We start from the raw sequence: 20,718 nt of genomic DNA, 5'->3' as shown, positions 1-20,718 counted from the left end.
TGAAGTTGAAATGGAATTGTATTTATCTTCTGGCTTCCCACGGACTGTTTTTGTGCAACCCAATACAATTCAAAGCAACACTATTGCATGTAAATAGACCTGCGTCGCTAAAAGCACCTAGACAGGAGCATGTTCCTGCTGTCTGGTCACCCAACACCATGTTAAAAAAGAATCCTCACCTTTTTGTATTCTGCCTCTGCTTGTACAGTACTTGTTTTCTTCTCTGCCTTGTGAAGGTCATTCAACTGAAACCTCACTATATTTGAACCCTATCAGTCGTGAGACTCCAGAAAAAACGCCTATTTATTTATCTGACCTTCATTTATCTGCATGTCCAGCCATTATTTTTAAATCATATCATATCAAATCAAATAGAATTTAATTTGTCACATTCCGTGAAATGCTTACTTACAAGCCTTTAACCAACAATGCAGTTCAAGAAATAGACTTAAGAAAATATAAACTAAAGTGATTAAAAAAAAAGTAACAGAAGAAAATTACATAACAATAATGAGGCTATATACAGGGGGAACCGGTACCGAGTCAGTGTGCGGGGGTACAGGTTAGTCGAGGTAATTTGTATAGTGACTATGCAGATAGCTGAAGTCAGAAGTGTACATACACTTAGGTTGGAGTCATTAAACTCGTTTTTCAACCACTCCACAAATTTCTTGTAAACAAACTATAGTTTTGGCAAGTCGGTTAGGACATCTACTTCGTGCATGACACAAGTAATCTTTCCAACAATTGTTAACAGACAGATTATTTCACTTATAATTCACTGTATCACAATTCCAGTGGGTCAGAAGTTTACATACACTAAGTTGACTGCCTAAACAGCTTGGAAAATTCCAGAAAATTATGTCATGGCTTTAGAAGCTTCTGATAGGCTAATTGACATCATTTGAGTCAATTGGAGGTGTACCTGTAGATATATTTCAAGGCATACCTTCAAACTCAGTGCCTCTTTGCTTGACATCATGGGAAAATCAAAAGAAATCAGCCAAGACCTCATAAAAAAAGATTGTAGACCTCCACAACTCTGGTTCATCCTTGGGAGCAATTTCCAAACGCCTGAAGGTACCACATTCATCTGTACAAACAATAGTTTGCAAGTATAAACACCATGGGACCACGCAGCCGTCATACCGCTGAGGAAGGAGAGGCGTTCTGTCTCCTAGAGATGAATGTACTTTGGTGCGAAAAGTGCAAATCAATCCCAGAACAACAGCAAAGGTCCTTGTAAAGATGCTGGAGGAAACAGGTACAAACATTTCTATATCCACAGTAAAACGAGTCCTATATTTGCACAACCTGAAAGGCCGCTCAGCAAGGAAGAAGCCACTGCTCCAAAACCGCTATAAAAAAGCCAGACTACGGTTTGCAACTGCACATGGGGACAAAGATCAAACTTTTTGGAGAAATGTCCTCTGGTCTGATGAAGCAAAAATGGAACTGTTTGGCCATAATGACCATCATTATGTTTGGAGGAAAAAGGAGGAGGCTTGCAAGCCGAAGAACACCATCCCAAACGTGAAGCACAGGGGTGGCTTTGCTGCATGAGGGACTGGTGCACTTCACAAAATAGATGGCATCATGAGGTAGGGAAATTGTGGATATATTGAAGCAGCATCTCAAGACATCAGTCAGGAAGTTAAAGCTTAGTCGCAAATGGGTCTTCCAAATGGACAATGACCCCAAGCATACTTCCAATGTTGTGGCAAAATGGCTTTAGGACAACAAAGTCAAGGTATTGGAGTGGCCATCACAAAGCCCTGACCTCATCCTATAGAACATTTGTGGGCAGAACTGAAAAAGCGTGTGCGAGCAAGGAGGCCTACAAACCTGACTCAGTTACACCAGCTCTGTCAGGAGGAATGGGCCAAAATTCACCCAACTTATTGTGGGAAGCTTGTGGAAGGCTACCCAAAACGTTTGACCCAAGTTAAACTATTTAAAGGCAATGCTACCAAATACTAATTGAGTGTATGTAAACTTCTGACCCACTGGGAATGTGATGAAAGAAATAAAAGCTGAAATAAATCATTCTCTCCGCTATTATTCTGACATTTCACATTCTTAAAATAAAGTGGTGATCCTAACTGACCTAAGACAGGGAATTTTTACAAGGATTAAATGTCAGGAATTGTGAAAAACTGAGTTTAAATGTATTTGGCTAAGGTGTATGTAAACTTCCGACTTCAACTGTAGATAATAAACAGCGACTGTTCAGCAGTCTTATGGCTTGGGGGTAGAAGCTGTTAAGGAGCCTTTTGATCCTAGACCTGGCGCTCCAGTACCGCTTGCCGTGCGGTATCTTAGAGAACAATGAACTGTTATGAACTGTTAAGGCCGGTTTCCAGGACACAGATTAAGCCTAGACAAAAAAGACCAAAAAAGTAAACTCAACGGAGAACCTATCTACATTTGTTTTAGTCCATGACTATTCTTAATCTGTGTCCGGGTAAAATACTACTTGTTTTAATGGGGAGAGTCTCACCTCACCATGCAATTAATCTGCCTGCAGGTATACAAGCCCCTCAACACCTTCATTGCCTTGGTTGGTCTGGAGGTGTGGACAGACAATGATAAGATATCAGTGACCGCCCCTGCTGGTGCCACCCTGGATGCCTTTACCAAGTGGAGGAACAGCGACCTGGTCAACACCAAGCGTCATGACAACGCACACCTCATCAGGTAGGTCACGACGTACACAACTTATTAGGAAGGCCCCAGCGCACACTTCATCAGGTAGGCCTGGACACACCTTCAAGGAGGCTACAATGCACACTTCATCAGATACCCCACAACGCACACTTAATCAGCTAACTCAAATAAATGGAATTGTTCATCTAAAGTGCCTCACCTCTATCTCTGACTCTCTGATTAAACACATATCTGTGAGGCTCTCAAGGTTTGAGTTGAGTACAAGATAAACAGGATTATAAACTGGGTGGTTCGAGCCCTGAATGCTGATTGGCTGACAGCCATGGTATATCAGACCGTATACCACGGGTATTACAAAACCTGTATTTTTACTGCTCTAATTACATTGGTAACCAGTTTATTATAGCTATAACGCACCTTGGGGGTTTGTAGTATAAGGCCGATATACCACGGCTAAGGGCTGRATCCAGGCACTCTGCGTTGCGTCGTGCTTAAGAACAGCCCTTAGCCGTGGTATATTGGCCATATACCACACCCCCTCGTGCCTTATTGCTTAAATATAACACATCAAAGAGGCAGATAACACAAGAGCGCATACCGGACGTCCTCCAATGACATGACTCCAACAAGATCACCGGGAGAGATTAGCCATTGAAGTTGGATGTCCCACCCAGTTGACTACATTAAAATGGTGGAAGGCTTTTGGACACTAGAGGCCTCTATCATTCTCTATTGGTGTGCTTGTCAGACAGCTAAATAGGGTCGGGTGACAATCAGCTGATGGGTCACCTGATAAGGAGGTCATCTTGGTTTGGAACGTTGTTATTATTGATAGACCCACATTTAAGAATTCATAACAAGAGTATGTGACATGTATGGGTCCTTGATATATATATACATATGTGGGGTTCATATGTTTCTTGTTCCCTGTGTTTCAGTGGCATTGACTTTGAGGGATCGACGGTGGGTCTGGCCTTCATTGGGACTCTATGTTCAGATCATTCCGTTGGGATTGTGCAGGTAAAGTACATTTCATTAGATCTAGGCTGTGGTTCAAACTCAGAAAAGTCACACCCTCATCCACTTACCCTCGCCTTATGCCCTTAGGGGAATCCCCGTCGCCATCTTGGAGGACGGTCCAAATGATTAGCCAAGCAAGGGATGTTTGCAACGTAAGCCCCTCAGCCCTTGTTTTTAGTCAAGTTTACAAGTGTACAATTATGTTCACTCCGGGGCCTGAAACTCCCCATAATTCAATTTGCGACGATTGTACATCCGCTAAGAAAAGTCCACGAAAACTTAAAAACATCAATGGAGAAGTCAACATACAAGTATAAGTAAAAACGAATGCAAATAAGTTAGAAATTGTGCTACTAATGCACATGATGGCACAAACACGTCTCTTTTAGAAATTGTAGAAATAAAACATTTTCCTTTTGAAGTTCCAGCTAGGCAGGCTAACATTAGTTAATTAATTTGCTAGCTATCATACAGTATGCGTYTATTAGTAATTATATATTTAATATAAGTAGACATGCATTCATAATTGACTGTACCGCATATAAAGCATCCACAAGCTACCGGTGGCTGAAAACACAAGTGACAAATTTCAGGCCAAGGGTGGTCCATTTAAAAATAATTCCTTTCTCCCTCGCCCCTTGGCCTGCAAGTGTATACTCGTCAGACATCATGATACGTCATCAGAAGTGTCCATTTAATTTGAGGGCTGAGGGTATAGGGTGTGTCTTTTAAGTGTTTGGACCGTCTCCCTACATTTGCATACACGATGAGCTGCCATTATTTGAATGTGGTAATAGTACTGTATTTGCTTGAGGTATTTCAACTATATGTTGCTTCATGTGGTATTGCAATAAGGGGACAACGGAGAGATTTTACCAAGTTTCCAAGAAGTGACGTTTCCAAAGAAGAAATTGTGTGTTGAATTGCAAGATTAACTCGTTTTATAAATACGTACGGGAAATGCAAAAAAAAATCATGTGAATGGAGGAAGTAATTATTTCAAATGGTAAATTAGCCAATGAACCAACATGTAGATAATCTCAAAAAGGAAGATCAATTGTAGTGCACTTTAATACAGTGGAACAGTAACTCATACTCTATAGCAATGTAAATACTAACCAATGCATCCATATCAGTTTCACTGATATAAAATCTATTTTACAAGAGAAATATGGTCCAATACATTCAGGTTTAGTGAATGTTAACTATGTGTTTTACTACAGGATCACAACCCCAGGGCCATTGCTGTAGGGGCCACATTGGCCCACGAGATGGGCCACAACCTGGGCATGAACCACGATGACTCCAGTGCCTGTGTTTGTTCTGGGAATAGTTGTATAATGGCTGGGGCCCTCAGGTAAGGACTGTTTTGAGATATGATCTTGTGACTAGATTGGAATGGTGTCAATGATTAACCATCTGATTGATTGTGTTGTACAAGGAAGAGGGAACCTCTATTAAAGAACACTTACAGGCATTGTTCTCCGCCCATAACACACACAGAGCAGCCATATTGCAAAAACATTTACATGGAACATAGCTCATGAGACTGTGTAGCAATAGCACAGTGGTGTGTGTCAGTGGTTTTATTAAATGAAAACATAGCCTATTTGGGTAACTAAAGTGTTTCTTTCAGCTGGGATATCCCAAAGTCATTCAGTAGCTGCAGTAGTGTAAACTACGACCGGTTTCTGAATAATCGTAACCCTGAGTGTCTGCTGGACAAGCCAGACTACCGGAATGTGGAATCAACCCCAGTGTGTGGCAATGGCTTCCTGGAGATAGGAGAGCAGTGTGATTGTGGCTCCCTGGAGGTGGATGAACCTTTCATTTACATTCCTTACACCACCTTTTGTATATTTTCTCTCATTATCCTAGATCAGCAATGCACCATTCAAATCATACAAAAGTATTTTGGTTCTCATGAAGTTAATACAAGGTTTTCAAGTGATTACAATATATATATATATATATATATATTATTCAAAGCTATCTTTTACTAAAATGTTAACTTTAATCTTTGACTGTATCTGATCAAATGTAGAGTACATTTATTTTTCAACAAGACAGATAAAGACAAACACTTCTGGGAATAAGATTTATGCTTTGTCTGATCTTACCTGTTTTCCTTGGCTAGGGGTAAACAAAAGGAATGTATATGACAAGCACAGACCTTTCCCGATAACTGATGTATCTCCTCCACCGCCCACCTCAGAAAAACCTGTGTTTACTAAGTTTGGGACCTTTCCTTTCGAATGAGTGTACTGACATGGCAGTAATGCAATGATGTGATTCAAATTGATAAAATTCAACAAGCTTCACATGTTTGTGCATAGTACAGCAGGCTATTCTGTACATGTCCATGCACAGTATGATAGCCATACCTATATGGTAAGCAGGCATAAGAAACTTTGATTATATTTATCCACAGAGTGGTTTAGTCAAGTCAATCTGTCCAGACCTGTTAGTCAGGCTGATAAGACACTATCTTATTATGTCCCTGTCTTGCTGAACCACTCCTCTCTTGCCAAGTCTTGTTTGCTTCAGAGGCCTGTAATTCCAGTTTCTCTTGATAGCCTACTACAGTACAATGTTTGTTTTACTTAGTTAGTGTATGTCTTAGTATGGTGTAATACACTAAGGGGTAAATATGTAGTGGGAAACCGCTTAGTATCTAGTCCAAGTATACACATACACAGAGGCTTGACTATTTTGAGATACAATATTTAAATAGTTATCAAAATGACTTAATGACATGTACTGTATGGTTTGATGTTGTTATAGGCGTGTACAAACCCATGCTGTAATGCCACCAGCTGCACACTGACTAAGGGCTCAGAGTGTGCTGCAGGAGCGTGCTGTGACAACTGTAAGGTGAGAGCAATAGTGTAAAGTATTTAAGTAAAAATACTTAAAAGTATTACCTAAGTCGTTTTTTGGGCTATCCGTACTTTAATTGACTATTTATATATATATTTTTTTACAACTTTTACTTTTACTTCACTATATTATTAAAGAAAATGATGTACTTTTTACTCAATACATTTTCCCTGACACCCAAAAGTACTCGTTACATTTTGTATGCTTACCAGCTCAGGAAAATTGTATAATTCCCACTTATCAAGAGAACATCCCTGGTCATCCATACTTCCTCTGATCTGACGGACTCACTAAACACATGCTTCGTTTGTAAATTATGTTTAAGTTTGTCTATCTGGTCTGGATTGCTTAATATAAGGAATTTTAAATGATTTGTACTTGTAGTTTGATACTTAAGTATATTTTATCAATTACATATACTTTTGATACTTAAGTATATTTAAAACTAAATACGTTTAGACTTTTGCTCAAGAAGAATTTTACTGGGTGACTTTCACTTGAGTCATTTTCTGTTAAGGTATCTTTACTTTTACACAAATAGGACAATTGAGTACTTTTTCCACCACTGGGTGAGAGCAGACCACAGTTCAACCATGCCTCTGCTCTGGGAAAATCTCAATMACATACTCCTCTCTCCTCATCTCCTTCTTAAACCCATTGGATGAGTAAGCCAGAGGTCCCTCCCCTCTGACCTTCTCCTCCAATGGGTTTAGAGAAAGAGACAAGGAGTTTGCATTTGAGATCTTCCCTCTGTCCACTCTTTACTTCCTTCTGTGTTCCTTTGATACAAAAGCCCTCTTGTGGACAGCAGCAGACACGCATAACTATGTCAAAGATTGTTTGACTCAAATGTATAAGTAAATTAAAGACATTTGACTTTCACTCTCATTTTATGAAACTTAAAAAGTAAAGGAATTACTGTAAGGAGAATATTTTCCATAGCATCACAATAAAAAAAATGCCGTAGTCTTGGATACGTATTGTTTAGAACTGCAAAAGCAGCTTGCTGTGTCCCAAGTGGGTCTGCGGGTCAGCCAGGCTAGTTTTGAACTTCTATTTCAGCAAACAGAGTAGATTCAGAGTGCAGTTGCAGCCTGACACGTCTTTCACCAAGCTTATAGACTATCTTGCCATAGTCATGGCAGTCGGCTGCGGGAAGACTATCACGCTAGTGATACGAAACATGGCAACAACAACTCTCTCCACAGATATTGTCCTCATCCAGAGAGTGCAGAATGATGCATGATGACTGTGACTTGCCAGAATACTGCACAGGGAAATCAGCCGACTGTCCCGAGGACGTCTTCACTGTCAACGGGATTCCCTGTGATGGAGGACGTGGGTACTGCAACAACGGCCAGTGTCCACAGCACCGCGACCAGTGTGTGAAAATGTATGGACCATGTAAGTGAAAGCATTTCCTTCCGTCTCAACAACACCGATGCACCTTTCATCTGTTTAGGTGATGTAGGTAGCTCTTCTGGATCCTATTCTCACACAGCAACCTTACTGATACCTGTCATTTTCCATCTGTAGTGTATTAGTGTGGAGACAGAGGACACACATGGTAGCTTCACTACTACTCTAACGCATTGTGTAACATTGGGCGTTATCCCCTCCTTAGCTGCTGAAAACGCCAGAACGTACTGCTATGAGCAGAACACCAGAGGACTGTACTACGCCTACTGTAGACGGCCTTCAAAGAACCAGTACATCCCCTGCCAGAGACAGTGAGTCCCGACAAGCAATACCATGCTATTTTAATAGACCGTTTTTCCTACTCAGATTATAGTGTTCGTTACTGAAGCAGTGTATCACTGATATGATTTCCCCGTTGTTCTCCTCTGTAGAGATGTGCAGTGTGGGAAACTCTTCTGCAAGAACGGTAACGACAACCCCAACTATGGTCGCATGGTGAAATTCTCCGACTGCAAAGCCTCATTCTACGATGATCACATCAGTGATTTTGGACAGGTGGACACTGGGACCAAGTGTAATGATGGAAAGGTGTAGTGATTTTTTGGCTTTTCCCAATGAGGCTTCTGTACCTCTAGCTGTGTTTTGGGGAAATTAAATGAGACGTCAGATTTAATGTGGTGAGTGTTATTTACTCTTAACCCTTGTTCCCATTTCCCCGTCTTCTATTCCAAGGTGTGCAGCCAGAATGAATGTGTGGATTTTGAGACAGCCTACGGACCTAGAGTCACCAACTGCTCAGCACTATGTAAAGGACATGCTGTGAGTACAGTGCTTCAAGCGGCCCCTGTCTCTGGTATTTTTGAGCTTGGGGACTTATAAGAGCCAAGGACCAAGTAAGTGTAACCGATGTGAAATGGCTAGCTAGTTAGCCGTGGTGCGCGCTAATAGCGTTTCAATCGGTGACGTCACTCGCTTTGAGACCTTGAAGTAGTGGTTCCCCTTGCTCTGCAAGGGCCGCGGCTTTTGTGGAGCGATGGGTAACGATGCTTCGTGGGTGACTGTTGTTGATGTGTGCAGAGGGTCCCTGGTTCGCGCCCGGGTCGGGGCGAGGGGACGTACTAAAGTTAAACTGTTACATAAGGAACATAGGCCATTGACAAATGTCCTCCGTTTCACTCGGTTTGGGGCAGATCTGTCCAGGTCACACCACAAACAATAAAATAGAATTGTAGAAAACCCATTATAATAATGTGTGTGTTTGTGTTGTGCCACTACAGGTGTGTAATCACAAAATGGAGTGCCAGTGTGAGCCAGGATGGTTACTTCCCGGCTGCGATACAAAGGATGAAAGCTTCACAGGTCTCTCCAGAGGTAGGCCCTTCAGACCTTGCTAAAGACATCCATAAAATCTTAGTTTTTTTATAACATGGTTTCAGTGGTTGAAAGGGATAATACTTTCCATGTCAATACAATGTTACTAGAGTGTTAGTGTTTTACTACACAGGTATTTGAACATCTTCATGTAAAGTGTTGCCAAAAGATTTGGTCTGTGCTTTCATGTATTCAGCTCATAGACCTTGCCATAACGGTCTCCCTCTCTGTGTGATTGTAGAAGGACTGATTGCCATTGCAGTGACAGTCACTCTGCTGCTCCTGGCTGCTATTGCTGGGGTAGTGGCTGTGTTCCTTAAGAAGAGACAACAGTCCCCCACTCTCCCTAGGTGAGTACACTAGGTGGACCATATATAAAGACTTGCAACAAGATGACCCTTTTGATGAATGTAAATATACTCTCTTACAAGGGAGACCTGGCAATTGAGGTCTTCTGAACTTAAATGGGACTTCCAGAATAAATAAAGGTTAAATTAATACAAAATGTCACTGTCTGCTCATCTACCAGCTACCATACCCAGCAGAAAACCAATAAAGTGTACAACGACCACAATAACAAACTGCCAATCCCCAGTAACGCTATGCCACCACAGGTAATAACAGTGAAATACCTTTTTAATTTATAGAGTATCATCTTAATGTAGGGTTTGGTTGATATCATTATTGTGTTCATGAACTGGACTTGTGCCTATTAGCTAATGCATCTCTTTACAATTTCCAGCCCAAGCAACCAAAGGGTGCTCCGCCCCCACCCCCTCCTGCTGCTAACCTATCACGAGCCCCAGCCCATGACTTCAGGGCCATGCGACAGGTAATGGTGATGGTTGAGAATATCAGCATCTAGTTATTATGATGGATACATCCTAAACAAATGCAATGGGCTTAAAAAAAGAAATCCATTAGATTTCAATATATAGTCCCTTCAGTATTCAGACCACTTGACTTTTTCCACATTTTGTTATGTTACAGCCTTATTCTAAAATGGATTGAATACAAACATTTACTCAGCAATCTATACACAATACCCCATAATGACAAATGTATTAAAAATAAACAGAAATAGCTTATTTACATAAGTATTCAGACCCTTTTCTATGAGACTCTAAATTTAGCTCATATGCATCCTGTTTCCATTGATCATCCTTGATGTTTCTACAACTTGGAGTCCACCTGTGGTAAATTAAATTGATTAGACATGATTTGGAAAGGCCCACACCTGTCTATATAAAGTCCCTCAGTTGCCAGTGCATGTCAGCGCAAAAACCAAGCCATGAGGTCGAAGGAATTGTCCGTAGAGCTCCGAGACAGGATTGTGTCGAGGCACAGATCTGGGGAAGGGTACCAAAAAAAAGTCTGCAGCATTGAAGGTCCCCAAAAACACAGTGGCCTCCATCATTCTTAAATGGAAGAAGTTTGGAACCACCAAGACTCTTCCTAGAGCTGGCCGCCCGGCCAAACTGAGCAGTCAGGGGACAGGGCAGGGAGGTGACCAAGAACCCGATGGTCACTGAGATAGCTCTAGAGTTCCTCTGTGGAGATGGGAAAACCTTCCAGAAGGACAACCATCTCTGCAGCACTCCACCAATCAGGCATTTAAGGTAGAGTGGCTAGATGGAAGCCACTCCTCAGTAAAAGGCACATGACAGCCCACTTGGAGTTTGCCTAAAGGCACCTAAAGACTCTCAGACCATGAGGAACAATATTCTCTGGTCTGATGAAACCAAGATTGAACTCTTTGGCCTGAATGCCAAGCGTCATGTCTGGAGGAAACCTGGGACCATCCCTACAGTGAAGCATGGTGGTGGCAGCATCGTGCTGTGGGTATGTTTTTCAGTGGCAGGAAGTTGGAGAGCAGCGAGGAGAGGCAAAGATGAACGGAGCAAAGTACAGATAGATCCTTGATGGAAACCTGCTCCAGAGCGCTCAGGACCTCAGACTGGGGCAAATGTTCACCTTCCAACAGGACAACGACCCTAAGCACACAGCCAAGACAATGCAGGAATGGTTTCAGGACAAGTCTCTGAATGTCCTTGATTGGCCCAGCAAGAGCCCGGACCTGAACCCGATCAAACATCTTTGAAGAGACCTGAAAATAGCTGTGCAGCAACATTCCTCATCCAACCTGACAGAGCTTGAGAGGGTCTTTAGATAAGAATGGGAGAAACTCCCCAAATGCAGGTGTGCCAAGCTTGTAGTGTCATACCCAAGAAGACTCAAGGCTGTAATCGCCGCCAAAGGTGCTTCAACAAAGTACAGAGTAAACGGTCAAAATAGTTATGTAAATGTGATATTTCCATTTTTTATGTAAAAAATTTGATATTTCCATTTTTTATGTAAAAAATGTCTAAAAAAGCATTTGATTGTTTTGTCATTATGGGGTATTGTGTGTAGATTGATGAGGGGGGGGAAACTATTTAATCAATTTTAGAACAAGGCTGTAACATAAATAAATGTGGAAAAAGTGAAGGGATCTGAATACTTTCTGAAGGCACTGTAGTCTCCCTAGACAAATGGGTTACCTCCCACATAGTGCTGTTTCCCTAGGTCTGGGATTTCCAAGACTAATATATAGACAACAATAGTTAAAGGGATGGTTAAATAAATGTTAATGTTCAGACAAAATTTCTGGCTTAAGTTAAACAATGTAATTTATCTTCCAGGCTTTGAGGCCCCCACCCCCACGGGTCTGATGTCGCCATCGAGAGGAAACAGGAGGATCACACAGACCTTACCAAGACCTCAAATGCAGGGCCGCCAGAGCTGAGTGCAGTCAGTGCATTGAGACCTCACGTCTTTGGGATAATTTTACAGATACAGTTGAAGTCGGAAGTTTACATACACCTTAGCCAAATACATTTAAAAACTCAGTTTTTCACAATTCCTGACCTTTAATCCTAGTAAAAAATCCCTCTCTTAGGTCAGTTAGGATCACCACTATATTTTAAGAGTGTGAAAAGTCAGAGTAATAGTAGAGAATTATTTATTTCAGCTTTTATTTCTTTCATCACATTCCCAGTGGGTCAGAAGTTTACATACACTCAATTAGTATTTGCTTTAAATTGTTCAACTTGGGTCAAACGTTTCAGGTAGCCTTCCACAAGCTTCCCACAATAAGTTGGGTGAATTTTAGCCCATTCCTCCTGACAGAGATGGTGTAACTGGGTCAGGTTTGTAGGCCTCCTTGCTCACACACGCTTTTTCAGTTCTGCCCACACATTTTCTACAGGATTGAGGTCAGGGCTTTGTGATGGCCACTCCAATACCTTTAGTTTGTTGTCCTTAAGCCATTTTGCCACAACATTGGAAGTATGTTTGGGGTTATTGTCCACTTGGAAGATCCATTTGCGACCAAGATGACTTCCTGACTGATTTCTTGAATGTTGCTTCAATATATCCACAATTTTCCTACCTCATGATGCCATCTATTTTGTGAAGTGTACTAGTCCCTCCTGCAGCAAAGCACCCCCACAACATGATGCTGCAACCCCCATGCTTCACGGTTGGGATGGTGTTCTTCGTCTTGCAAACCTCCCCCTTTTACCTCCAAATATAACGATGGTCATTATGGCCAAACAGTTCCATTTTTGTTTCATCAGAACAGAGGACATTTCTTCAAAAAGTTTGATCTTTGTGTCAATGTGCAGTTGCAAACCGTAGTCTGGCTTTTTTATAGCGGTTTTGGAGCAGTGGCTTCTTCCTTGCTGAGCGGCCTTTCAGGTTATGTCGATATAAGACTTGTTTTACTGTGGATATAGATACTTTTGTACCCGTTTCCTCCAGCATCTTCACAGGGTCCTTTGCTGTTGTTCTGGGATTGATTTGCACTCTTAGCACCAAAGTACGTTCATCTCTAGGAGACAGAACGCGTCTCCTTCCTCAGCGGTATGACGGCTGCGTGGTCCCATGGTGTTTATACTTGTGTACTATTTTGTACAGATGAACGTGGTACCTTCAGGCGTTTGGAAATTGCTCCCAAGGATGAACCAGACTTGAGCGGTCTACAACATTTTTTCTGAGGTCATGGCTGATTTCCTTATAATTTCCCATGATGTCAAGCGAAGAGGCACTGAGTTTGAAGGTGGGCCTTGAAGTACATCCACAGGTACACCTTCAATTGACTCAAATGTAGCTTCTAAAGCCATGACATCATTTCCCAGAATTTRTACAAGCTGTTTAAAGGCACAGTCAACTTAGTGCATGTAAACTTCTGACCCACTGGAATTGTGATACAGTGAATTATAAGTTCAATAATCTGTCTGTAAACAATTGTTGGAAAAATTACGTGTCATGCACAAAGTAGATGTCCTAACGGACTTCACAGAACTATAGTTTGTTAACAAGAAATTTGTGGAGTGGTTGAAAAATGAGTTTTAATGACTCCAACCTAAGTGTATGTAAACTTCAGACTTTAGCTGTAGCTACAAATGAGCCATGGACTGAGGAGACCTCTTTATGAGGAACAGACGTCTTAAAAATTGCACTTTTTACTATTTATTAGCCATATCATTTCATACCTGTGATTTGTCATTGCCATTTGAGGGGGTGAGTGCACAGTATGTGATATGCAATTTATTTTATAATACTACATTTGCTCTAGGCTGACTGTATATGCCTGACTTTGGATGAATACTGTAAGCCAACAGTAAATAGTTTTTATCAATAGTAAATATTACTGAGGGAGACAGACATTGCTGACTAAAGTAAACAAATATTCAATTCAGTGAGCGAGACCTTTTATCTTATGTATCTTTTCACAGCGTAGAACATTCTAAATTTTGCATAACCAACTGTGACTGAGAAATGACCATATACCATTACTTGAGGAACAGCATTTTCTTTAACAATTCTGTTGCCACTATTTTCTTCTCTCTGATTGTACAAGAAGTACGACCTGATTAACATTTCAAGCGTGAAAAAAATAAATTATTTTTTTGGACATGACAGTCCTGCTTATGTAGAATTGTGATATTTATAAAACAACTTTTAGGGCTCAACATTTAAACACTGAAGAACCCAATGACATTCATCCACCCATTCAACCTGACATGTAGAGAAAATATTAGCAACATGTAGAATAACTTAGATCAAGGGAGACTAGAATTTAACAAGAGCATTGAAGTGAGAAAGCATCTGGCATACCATCGTAAAATCTGCAGAGCTAAAAACTCACAGCCAGGACAGGGAAACGCTTAGTATTTACATTTTATTTTTCAAGCGATTCATCTACATAGATTAAGATTTCATGGCCTCGCATGACAAGTACTGTACTTGACGAAAGGATTATTTTCATCCTTTTTACAGCTAAAGACTTTTGAATGACAAATATTTCTGTACACTCTGAGAAATATTTAGAAACTGACAAGAGGTCAGGAATACAGGCCTACTCTGGGGCCTCTAAGTCCTAGCTAACTTCACACCAAACCAACATTTTAAGCGGTCGTGAATGTGGGAAAAAACATTTTTAAAGAGCATCTTTTGACCATTTTCTGAACCCACAATACAGTAGAGATGATTTTTTATTTTACTAACAAAAAGGGGCTGTAAATAAGCATCTAGGCAGTGACAACTCAATGAACCTGCCCCACGTTGAGTGGAAACAGGCTCCAGGATCTCTCCATGACCACTGAACACAAGAACAGGACATTCTGATGGCCATTCTCCCCCACCAGTCACACACAGGTGTTGGTGTTTGTTTAGGAAGTGGCATGGCACATTAAAAGCAACTTGTTTAAAGCTGTATAATATATTATAAAAGGGAAAATTCACATAAGGATAACAAAATCTCAATGCTTTTCTTGAATGATTGAAGACAATAGAATAACTACATGTGACGGGAGGAGTGTCAGAGAAGCAGTTCTAGCCCCCCAAAAAATCTAGGGCTAAAACTCTAAGCACCGGTTCATCGAGTCACAAGTCCTAAAGAAGTCAATCATTAAAGGGTTCAGAGCAGGTGTTACAAAAGTGTCCAGTCCTCATTCCTGCCATGGAGGTGATAAAGACAAAAAGGTGTCAAGACCATAACTCAAGACACTCAATCAAATGAACATAGAAGAAACATCAGGAATTACTTATCTTTTTTACTGCATGATCAATGTAGAGTCTGTAGTTGGTCCCCAACTTTGCACTACCACCGATACTGAGAATTGTGTCAGTCCGTGGGATACATGATAAAGAGAGCTGATAAAGAGAAGGAAATACCCAAAACAATCCTCACAGCATCACTGAGAATGACTCAATCTACTACTCTTCGGGCTACAGCATTCCTCAAACTGTTAGCAACTAAAGCATTTGATTGGAGACAAGCTTTCCCTTCCGTTCATCTAACACATATGCATCAAATCAACAGTAGATGGAGTCAAGAAACCCCAAAAACATCCTTTCTGTAGTGTAGAGAGCAATATGAAATCAAACGAAGTGTCATTATTATTAGTAGTATTATAACACAGAAATCTTATCTAAAACATAAAATGAACATGGAGTTTCAGTTCATTTTGGGACAATATATGAGCGTTTTTCACCATCTGCTCCATGGGAAATATTACCCCTCCATCTTGAGAAGAGGACACTGGTTGTTCTTCCTTGATATTAGGTTGGTATGTATGTTTCGTTACCATGAAGACTTCTTTCCCCATCCAGAAAATCACTCTGCAGAACAGTTGGCCACTCTCAGCTCAATGTCCCAGGAAAGCTAACCAAATAGCAGTGCCACCACCACCAAGTCCACTTGGAGATGTACCAATACATACTGTATGCCTATAACCCCTTTCAATCAGACTTTGGTTTTGCAGAAGATGATCTAAATATATATAATCCCCCAGCTGCTTACAGTTAAGCACACTGGTAAAAATGTTGGTTGGTGACAGCCTGCAAGCAACACCAACTGTCAAAACACTATACAGAACACATAAAACCAGAGAAACTAACCACCATCCATTGACACGTCACATCAATAATCGTAGCAAACTAGAATCAATTCTTCCATATACAATTTTTTCCATATCATTTGGAAAATGTACATTCACATTTGTCATTTAGCAGATGCTCTTATCCTGAGCAACTTACAGGAGCAACTTACAGGAGCAATTAGGGTTAAGTGCCTTGCTCAATGGCACAGACAGATTTTTCACCTAGTCGGCTTGGGGATTTGAACCAGCGACCTTCCAGTGACTGGGCCAATGATCTTAAATCTCTAAGCTACCTGCTGCCCCAGGGCAGTTTCTCAAGGTTGACTAAAGGTTGTAAGATTAAACCCTGTTTATCCTAACTTTAAAATACAGGAGGAACACATTGGCCCACAGAATATCTAAACAGCATTCAGTGGTTTCAAAGAAATTGGACAAAAAACAGTTGGTGTTTTTCCTGAACTTCTGCTGGAGGTATAAAATAATCTTCTGCAATGGCGTCTCAAATCTAGTTCCCATAATTATTTTCTCTCCAGTTAATACACATCATAATATCATTTAAATAAACGTATAAGAGCAGACACACTCAACTTTTCCCTTGTGAAACACATAAAATAGAAAAACTTGAATTGACTAAGAACGGATAATAAGGTCTCCTTCAATAGCTACCTCATTCAACTCAAATTTACAAAATAGTCTTCATGGTTTTCGCTCTGACATTTACCATTGTTATAAGAATGTCAGTATGCTTATACATTTAAACATCTTAGAAATGTATGATTTTATGAAACTGTAGCTATGACATATACCTAATATAACTAATTGAATAAATAAAATAAGTGTTTGATTTATTCATATGGTTTTACTGCGTGGTGGCTGAAACCATTCTCCCAGTGCTGTGACGTCTTCTCTACCAACGTTCTGTGCCGTCTTCTCTACCCACGTTCTGTGCCTGTTCAACTGTATAGGCCAGCTGGGGGCAAAATCTCAATGAGACAGAGAGAGAAAGAAAGATGAGAGAACGTGAGAAGGAGGGAGCGAGCGAGATAGAAGACAGAGTTAAAGAGACAAAGATAGTTTGGGTGTATGAAACATTGCCATGGCCTGGGGCTGGTGGGGATGAGAGGGGGTCTCTCTCCAGGTTTAGTCTGTGCCATTCTTGGGGGCATTTGGGTTGACTGGCTGCTGGCCATCCTTGCGTGGGGGCATTCTCTCGTTGACTTTGTCCAGGCTCTGTGCCTCTGCAAAGTCCTTGATCTTCCTTGTGGGAGAGAAGCCTTGAATGGCTGGAAGGAAGAAATGAAAGAGAGGGACAATTAGAAATCAAAGGAAACAATGCTTTGAATACTTAAACATTTAGTTAGTGAAAAATAGTTAGCCATTATACTGAACAAAAATATAAAAACGCAACAATTTCATTGATTTTATGAGCAAATGAGCAAACCAGTCAATTTAAATAAATACATTAGGCCCTAATCTATGGATTTCACATGACTGGAATACAGATATTCATCTGTTGGTCACAGATACCTTTTAATTATAATTATTTTATTAATATAAAAAAAAAAATAGGCCTCAGGAACTTGTCATGGTATTTTTGTGCATTCAAATTGCCATCGATAAAACGCAATTGTGCCCGTTGTCCATAGCTTACACCTGCCCATACCATAACCTCACCACATACACAGCACTCTGTTCACAACGTTGACATCAGCAAACCGTTCACACACTCGACGCCATACATGTGGTCTGGGGTTGTGAGGCCGGTTGGACATACTGCCAAATTCTCCAAACGTTTGAGGCGGCTTATGGTAGAGAAATTAGCATCCAGTTCTCTGGCAACAGCTCTGGTGGACATTCCTACAGTTAGCATGCCAATTGCACGCGCCCTCAAAACTTGACATCTCTGGCATTGTGTTGTGTGAACTTTTATTGTTCCCAGCACAAGGTGAACCTATGTAATGATCACACTGTTTAATCAGCTTCTTGATATGCCACACCTGTCAGGTGGCTGGATTATCTTAGTAAAGGAGAAATGCTCACTAACAGGGATGTAAACTAATGTGTGCACAACATGAGAAATAAGCTTTTTGTGCGTATGGAACATTTTGGGGATCTTTTATTCAGCTCATGAAACATGGGACCAACACTTTACATGTTGCGTTTATATTTTTGTTCAGTGTACTTGAAGGATCTGCTATAAGAAATTGTAGGCAAAACCTGCAAAATGAAAACATTTACAGCTTTTTTGTGCAGATTCTCAGTTTTGCCTTGATTCGGTCAAATTGTATGCACTTAGTGAACTCCAGGTTATTTTGTTACCAAATGCAGGTAATAGCTGACAGACTGAAAACAGTGCAGACATACATTGAATACACAGAAACACGGCAAGTCGTATGGACAGAAAAACTGTACGATTGGCAAAACCACTGAACAAGCTACAACACCTCACAGTGAATGTGGGACTTACTGTAACATTCCAAGTGTCAAGGAGAAACCACACAGAAAACATGGGCAAACCAGAGATATACAGTAAGTAACTATTCCACTTTTTTCCATAACGTTTCAAAGAATGTGAACATTTAGAATAACAGGAAAATAACACCCTAAAATGGTAGTTTTGGAGTTGATTTTATGATAATGTTATCTATAAAACTGCACTCAGAAATGGGCACTCTTGCACAACCAGAGATCTGCAGTTATAACAGCTGAAGTGCCACAAACACCTTAATACCTCTTAACATCAGTGAGAAATGAATCATTGCAAGGAAAGGCAAACAGTGGTACTTAATAGGTGAGTGGTACATAAAACCCTATAAAACATGCTCTGATAAACATATCAATATCATTGGACAGAAACCAAACTACCTATACTACTTCAAAATGTGCATGCGGTCAAGGAGAGTATGAGTGCTAAGATAGTAACATGTCAACAGGAGCAGACAGTGACAGAGTAGCAACAGCCAAGCAGCATAACAGGATTAGACTGAAAATATCCCTGGATAGCCAGGAGGAGGTATGTTCTATCTCCATTAGTGATGATGGGGGGGCTAGAAGTCTTCGCTGGCTTTGCTCAGGGAACAGCTGCCTGGACCAATGGAAAGGAAACCAGCAACCTCGGCTTTCACCCATGTGGCCTCTGCCTACAGTTTGTCTACAAATCACTGCTAGGCCTAATGTCTGACTCTCTGTATCTGTGACTCCAGTATATCTATCTGTGAAGACGGTTTAGGCTTTGCCTTTAAGTTATCATGGTCCAGATCTTGCAATGCCCCTAGGACTTAGGAATAATGTAACTGTCTGGTGCATGTTGAGGTTCAAGCTAAAGTCTCTCCTGCCAAATGAAGAGCCCACTGCTTGGGCATTTGAGTCCTATTATGTACACTACATTACCATGAGTATGTGGACACCTGCTCGTCGAACAAGTTCTTCCACACTTATCGACAAACTATTTCTGTATGGAAATTGCTTTGTGCATGGGGGCATTATGCTGAAACAGGAAAGAGGCTTCCCCAAACTGTTGCCACAAAGTTGGAAGCACAGAATCGTCTAGATAGTCATATGCTGTAGCTTTAATATTTCCCTTCACTGGAACTAAGAGGCCTAGGCCGAACCATGAAAAACAACCCCAGACCATTATTCCTCCTTCGCCAAACTTTACAGTTAGCCCTATGCATTGGCACAGGATTCTTCCATCGGACTGCCAGATGGTGAAGCGTAATTCATCACTCCAGAGAACGAGTTTCCACTGCTCCAGAGTCCAATGGTGGCGAGCTTTACACCACTCCAGCCGAAGCTTGGCATTACGCATGGGGATCTTAAGCTTGTGTGCAGCTGCTCAGCTACGGAAACCCATTTCAGGAAGCTCTCAACGTACATTTATTGTGCTGATGTTGCTTCCAGAGGCAGTTTTGAACTCTGTAGTGAGTGTAGCAACAGAAGACAGGTGATTTGTACATGCTATGCGCTTCAGCACTCTGTGGTCTCGTTCTGTGAGCATGTGTCGCCTACCACTTCACGGCTGAGCCGTTGTTGCGCCTAGACTTTTCCACTTCACAATAACAGCACATACAGTTGACCGGGCAGCTCTAGCAGGGCAGAAATTTTACAAACTGACTTGTTGGAAAGGTGGCATCCAATGACGTTGCAAGTCACTGAGCTCTTCAGTACGTGCCATTCTACTGCCAATGTTTGTCTTTGGAGATTACATGGCTGTGTCCGTGATTTTATACACCCGTCAGCAACGGGTGTGGCTGAAATAGCCGAATCCACTAGTTTGAAGGGGTGTCCAACATACTTTGTCTTGCCTATGTATGCATGCATGTATGTATGTATGTATGTGAACCCTTTGGAATTACCTGGATTTCTGCATAAATTGGTCATCAAATTTGATCTGATCTTCATCTAAGTCACAACAATAGACAAACATAGTGTCCTT

General features: G+C 41.1%; 2 protein-coding genes across 7 annotated transcripts in view; one reads left to right on the top strand and one right to left on the bottom strand.

The window, feature by feature from the left end:
* Window positions 1-12,310, top strand: part of LOC111958242 (zinc metalloproteinase-disintegrin-like berythractivase) — a 33,737-nt gene extending 21,427 nt beyond the window's left edge. The window contains exons 9-22 of the mRNA XM_023979467.2: window positions 2,528-2,697; window positions 3,606-3,687; window positions 4,911-5,044; window positions 5,324-5,501; window positions 6,472-6,561; window positions 7,776-7,971; window positions 8,192-8,297; window positions 8,418-8,574; window positions 8,719-8,805; window positions 9,264-9,357; window positions 9,599-9,707; window positions 9,887-9,971; window positions 10,100-10,189; window positions 12,039-12,310. Coding sequence (XP_023835235.1) covers window positions 2,528-2,697; window positions 3,606-3,687; window positions 4,911-5,044; window positions 5,324-5,501; window positions 6,472-6,561; window positions 7,776-7,971; window positions 8,192-8,297; window positions 8,418-8,574; window positions 8,719-8,805; window positions 9,264-9,357; window positions 9,599-9,707; window positions 9,887-9,971; window positions 10,100-10,189; window positions 12,039-12,068 — 1,608 coding nt within the window. The 3' untranslated portion in view covers window positions 12,069-12,310. The remainder of the gene's footprint in view (window positions 1-2,527; window positions 2,698-3,605; window positions 3,688-4,910; window positions 5,045-5,323; window positions 5,502-6,471; window positions 6,562-7,775; window positions 7,972-8,191; window positions 8,298-8,417; window positions 8,575-8,718; window positions 8,806-9,263; window positions 9,358-9,598; window positions 9,708-9,886; window positions 9,972-10,099; window positions 10,190-12,038) is intronic.
* A 5,095-nt stretch (window positions 12,311-17,405) lies between these two features.
* The window catches only part of LOC111958241 (serine/threonine-protein phosphatase 2B catalytic subunit gamma isoform), a 42,596-nt gene continuing 39,283 nt past the window's right edge, over window positions 17,406-20,718 (bottom strand). For 4 of the 6 annotated variants that reach the window (XM_023979462.2, XM_023979465.2, XM_023979463.2 and 1 more), the window contains one exon: window positions 17,406-17,566. In XM_023979462.2, coding sequence (XP_023835230.1) covers window positions 17,424-17,566 — 143 coding nt within the window. In that variant the 3' untranslated portion in view covers window positions 17,406-17,423. The remainder of the gene's footprint in view (window positions 17,567-20,718) is intronic. The other 2 variants (XM_023979464.2, XM_070436885.1) reach the window with 1 other exon arrangement.

Source organism: Salvelinus sp. IW2-2015, linkage group LG33, assembly GCF_002910315.2.
Source record: "Salvelinus sp. IW2-2015 linkage group LG33, ASM291031v2, whole genome shotgun sequence".
Classification (NCBI taxonomy): Eukaryota; Metazoa; Chordata; class Actinopteri; order Salmoniformes; family Salmonidae; genus Salvelinus; species Salvelinus sp. IW2-2015.
This window is presented reverse-complemented; position numbering and strand designations above follow the sequence as displayed.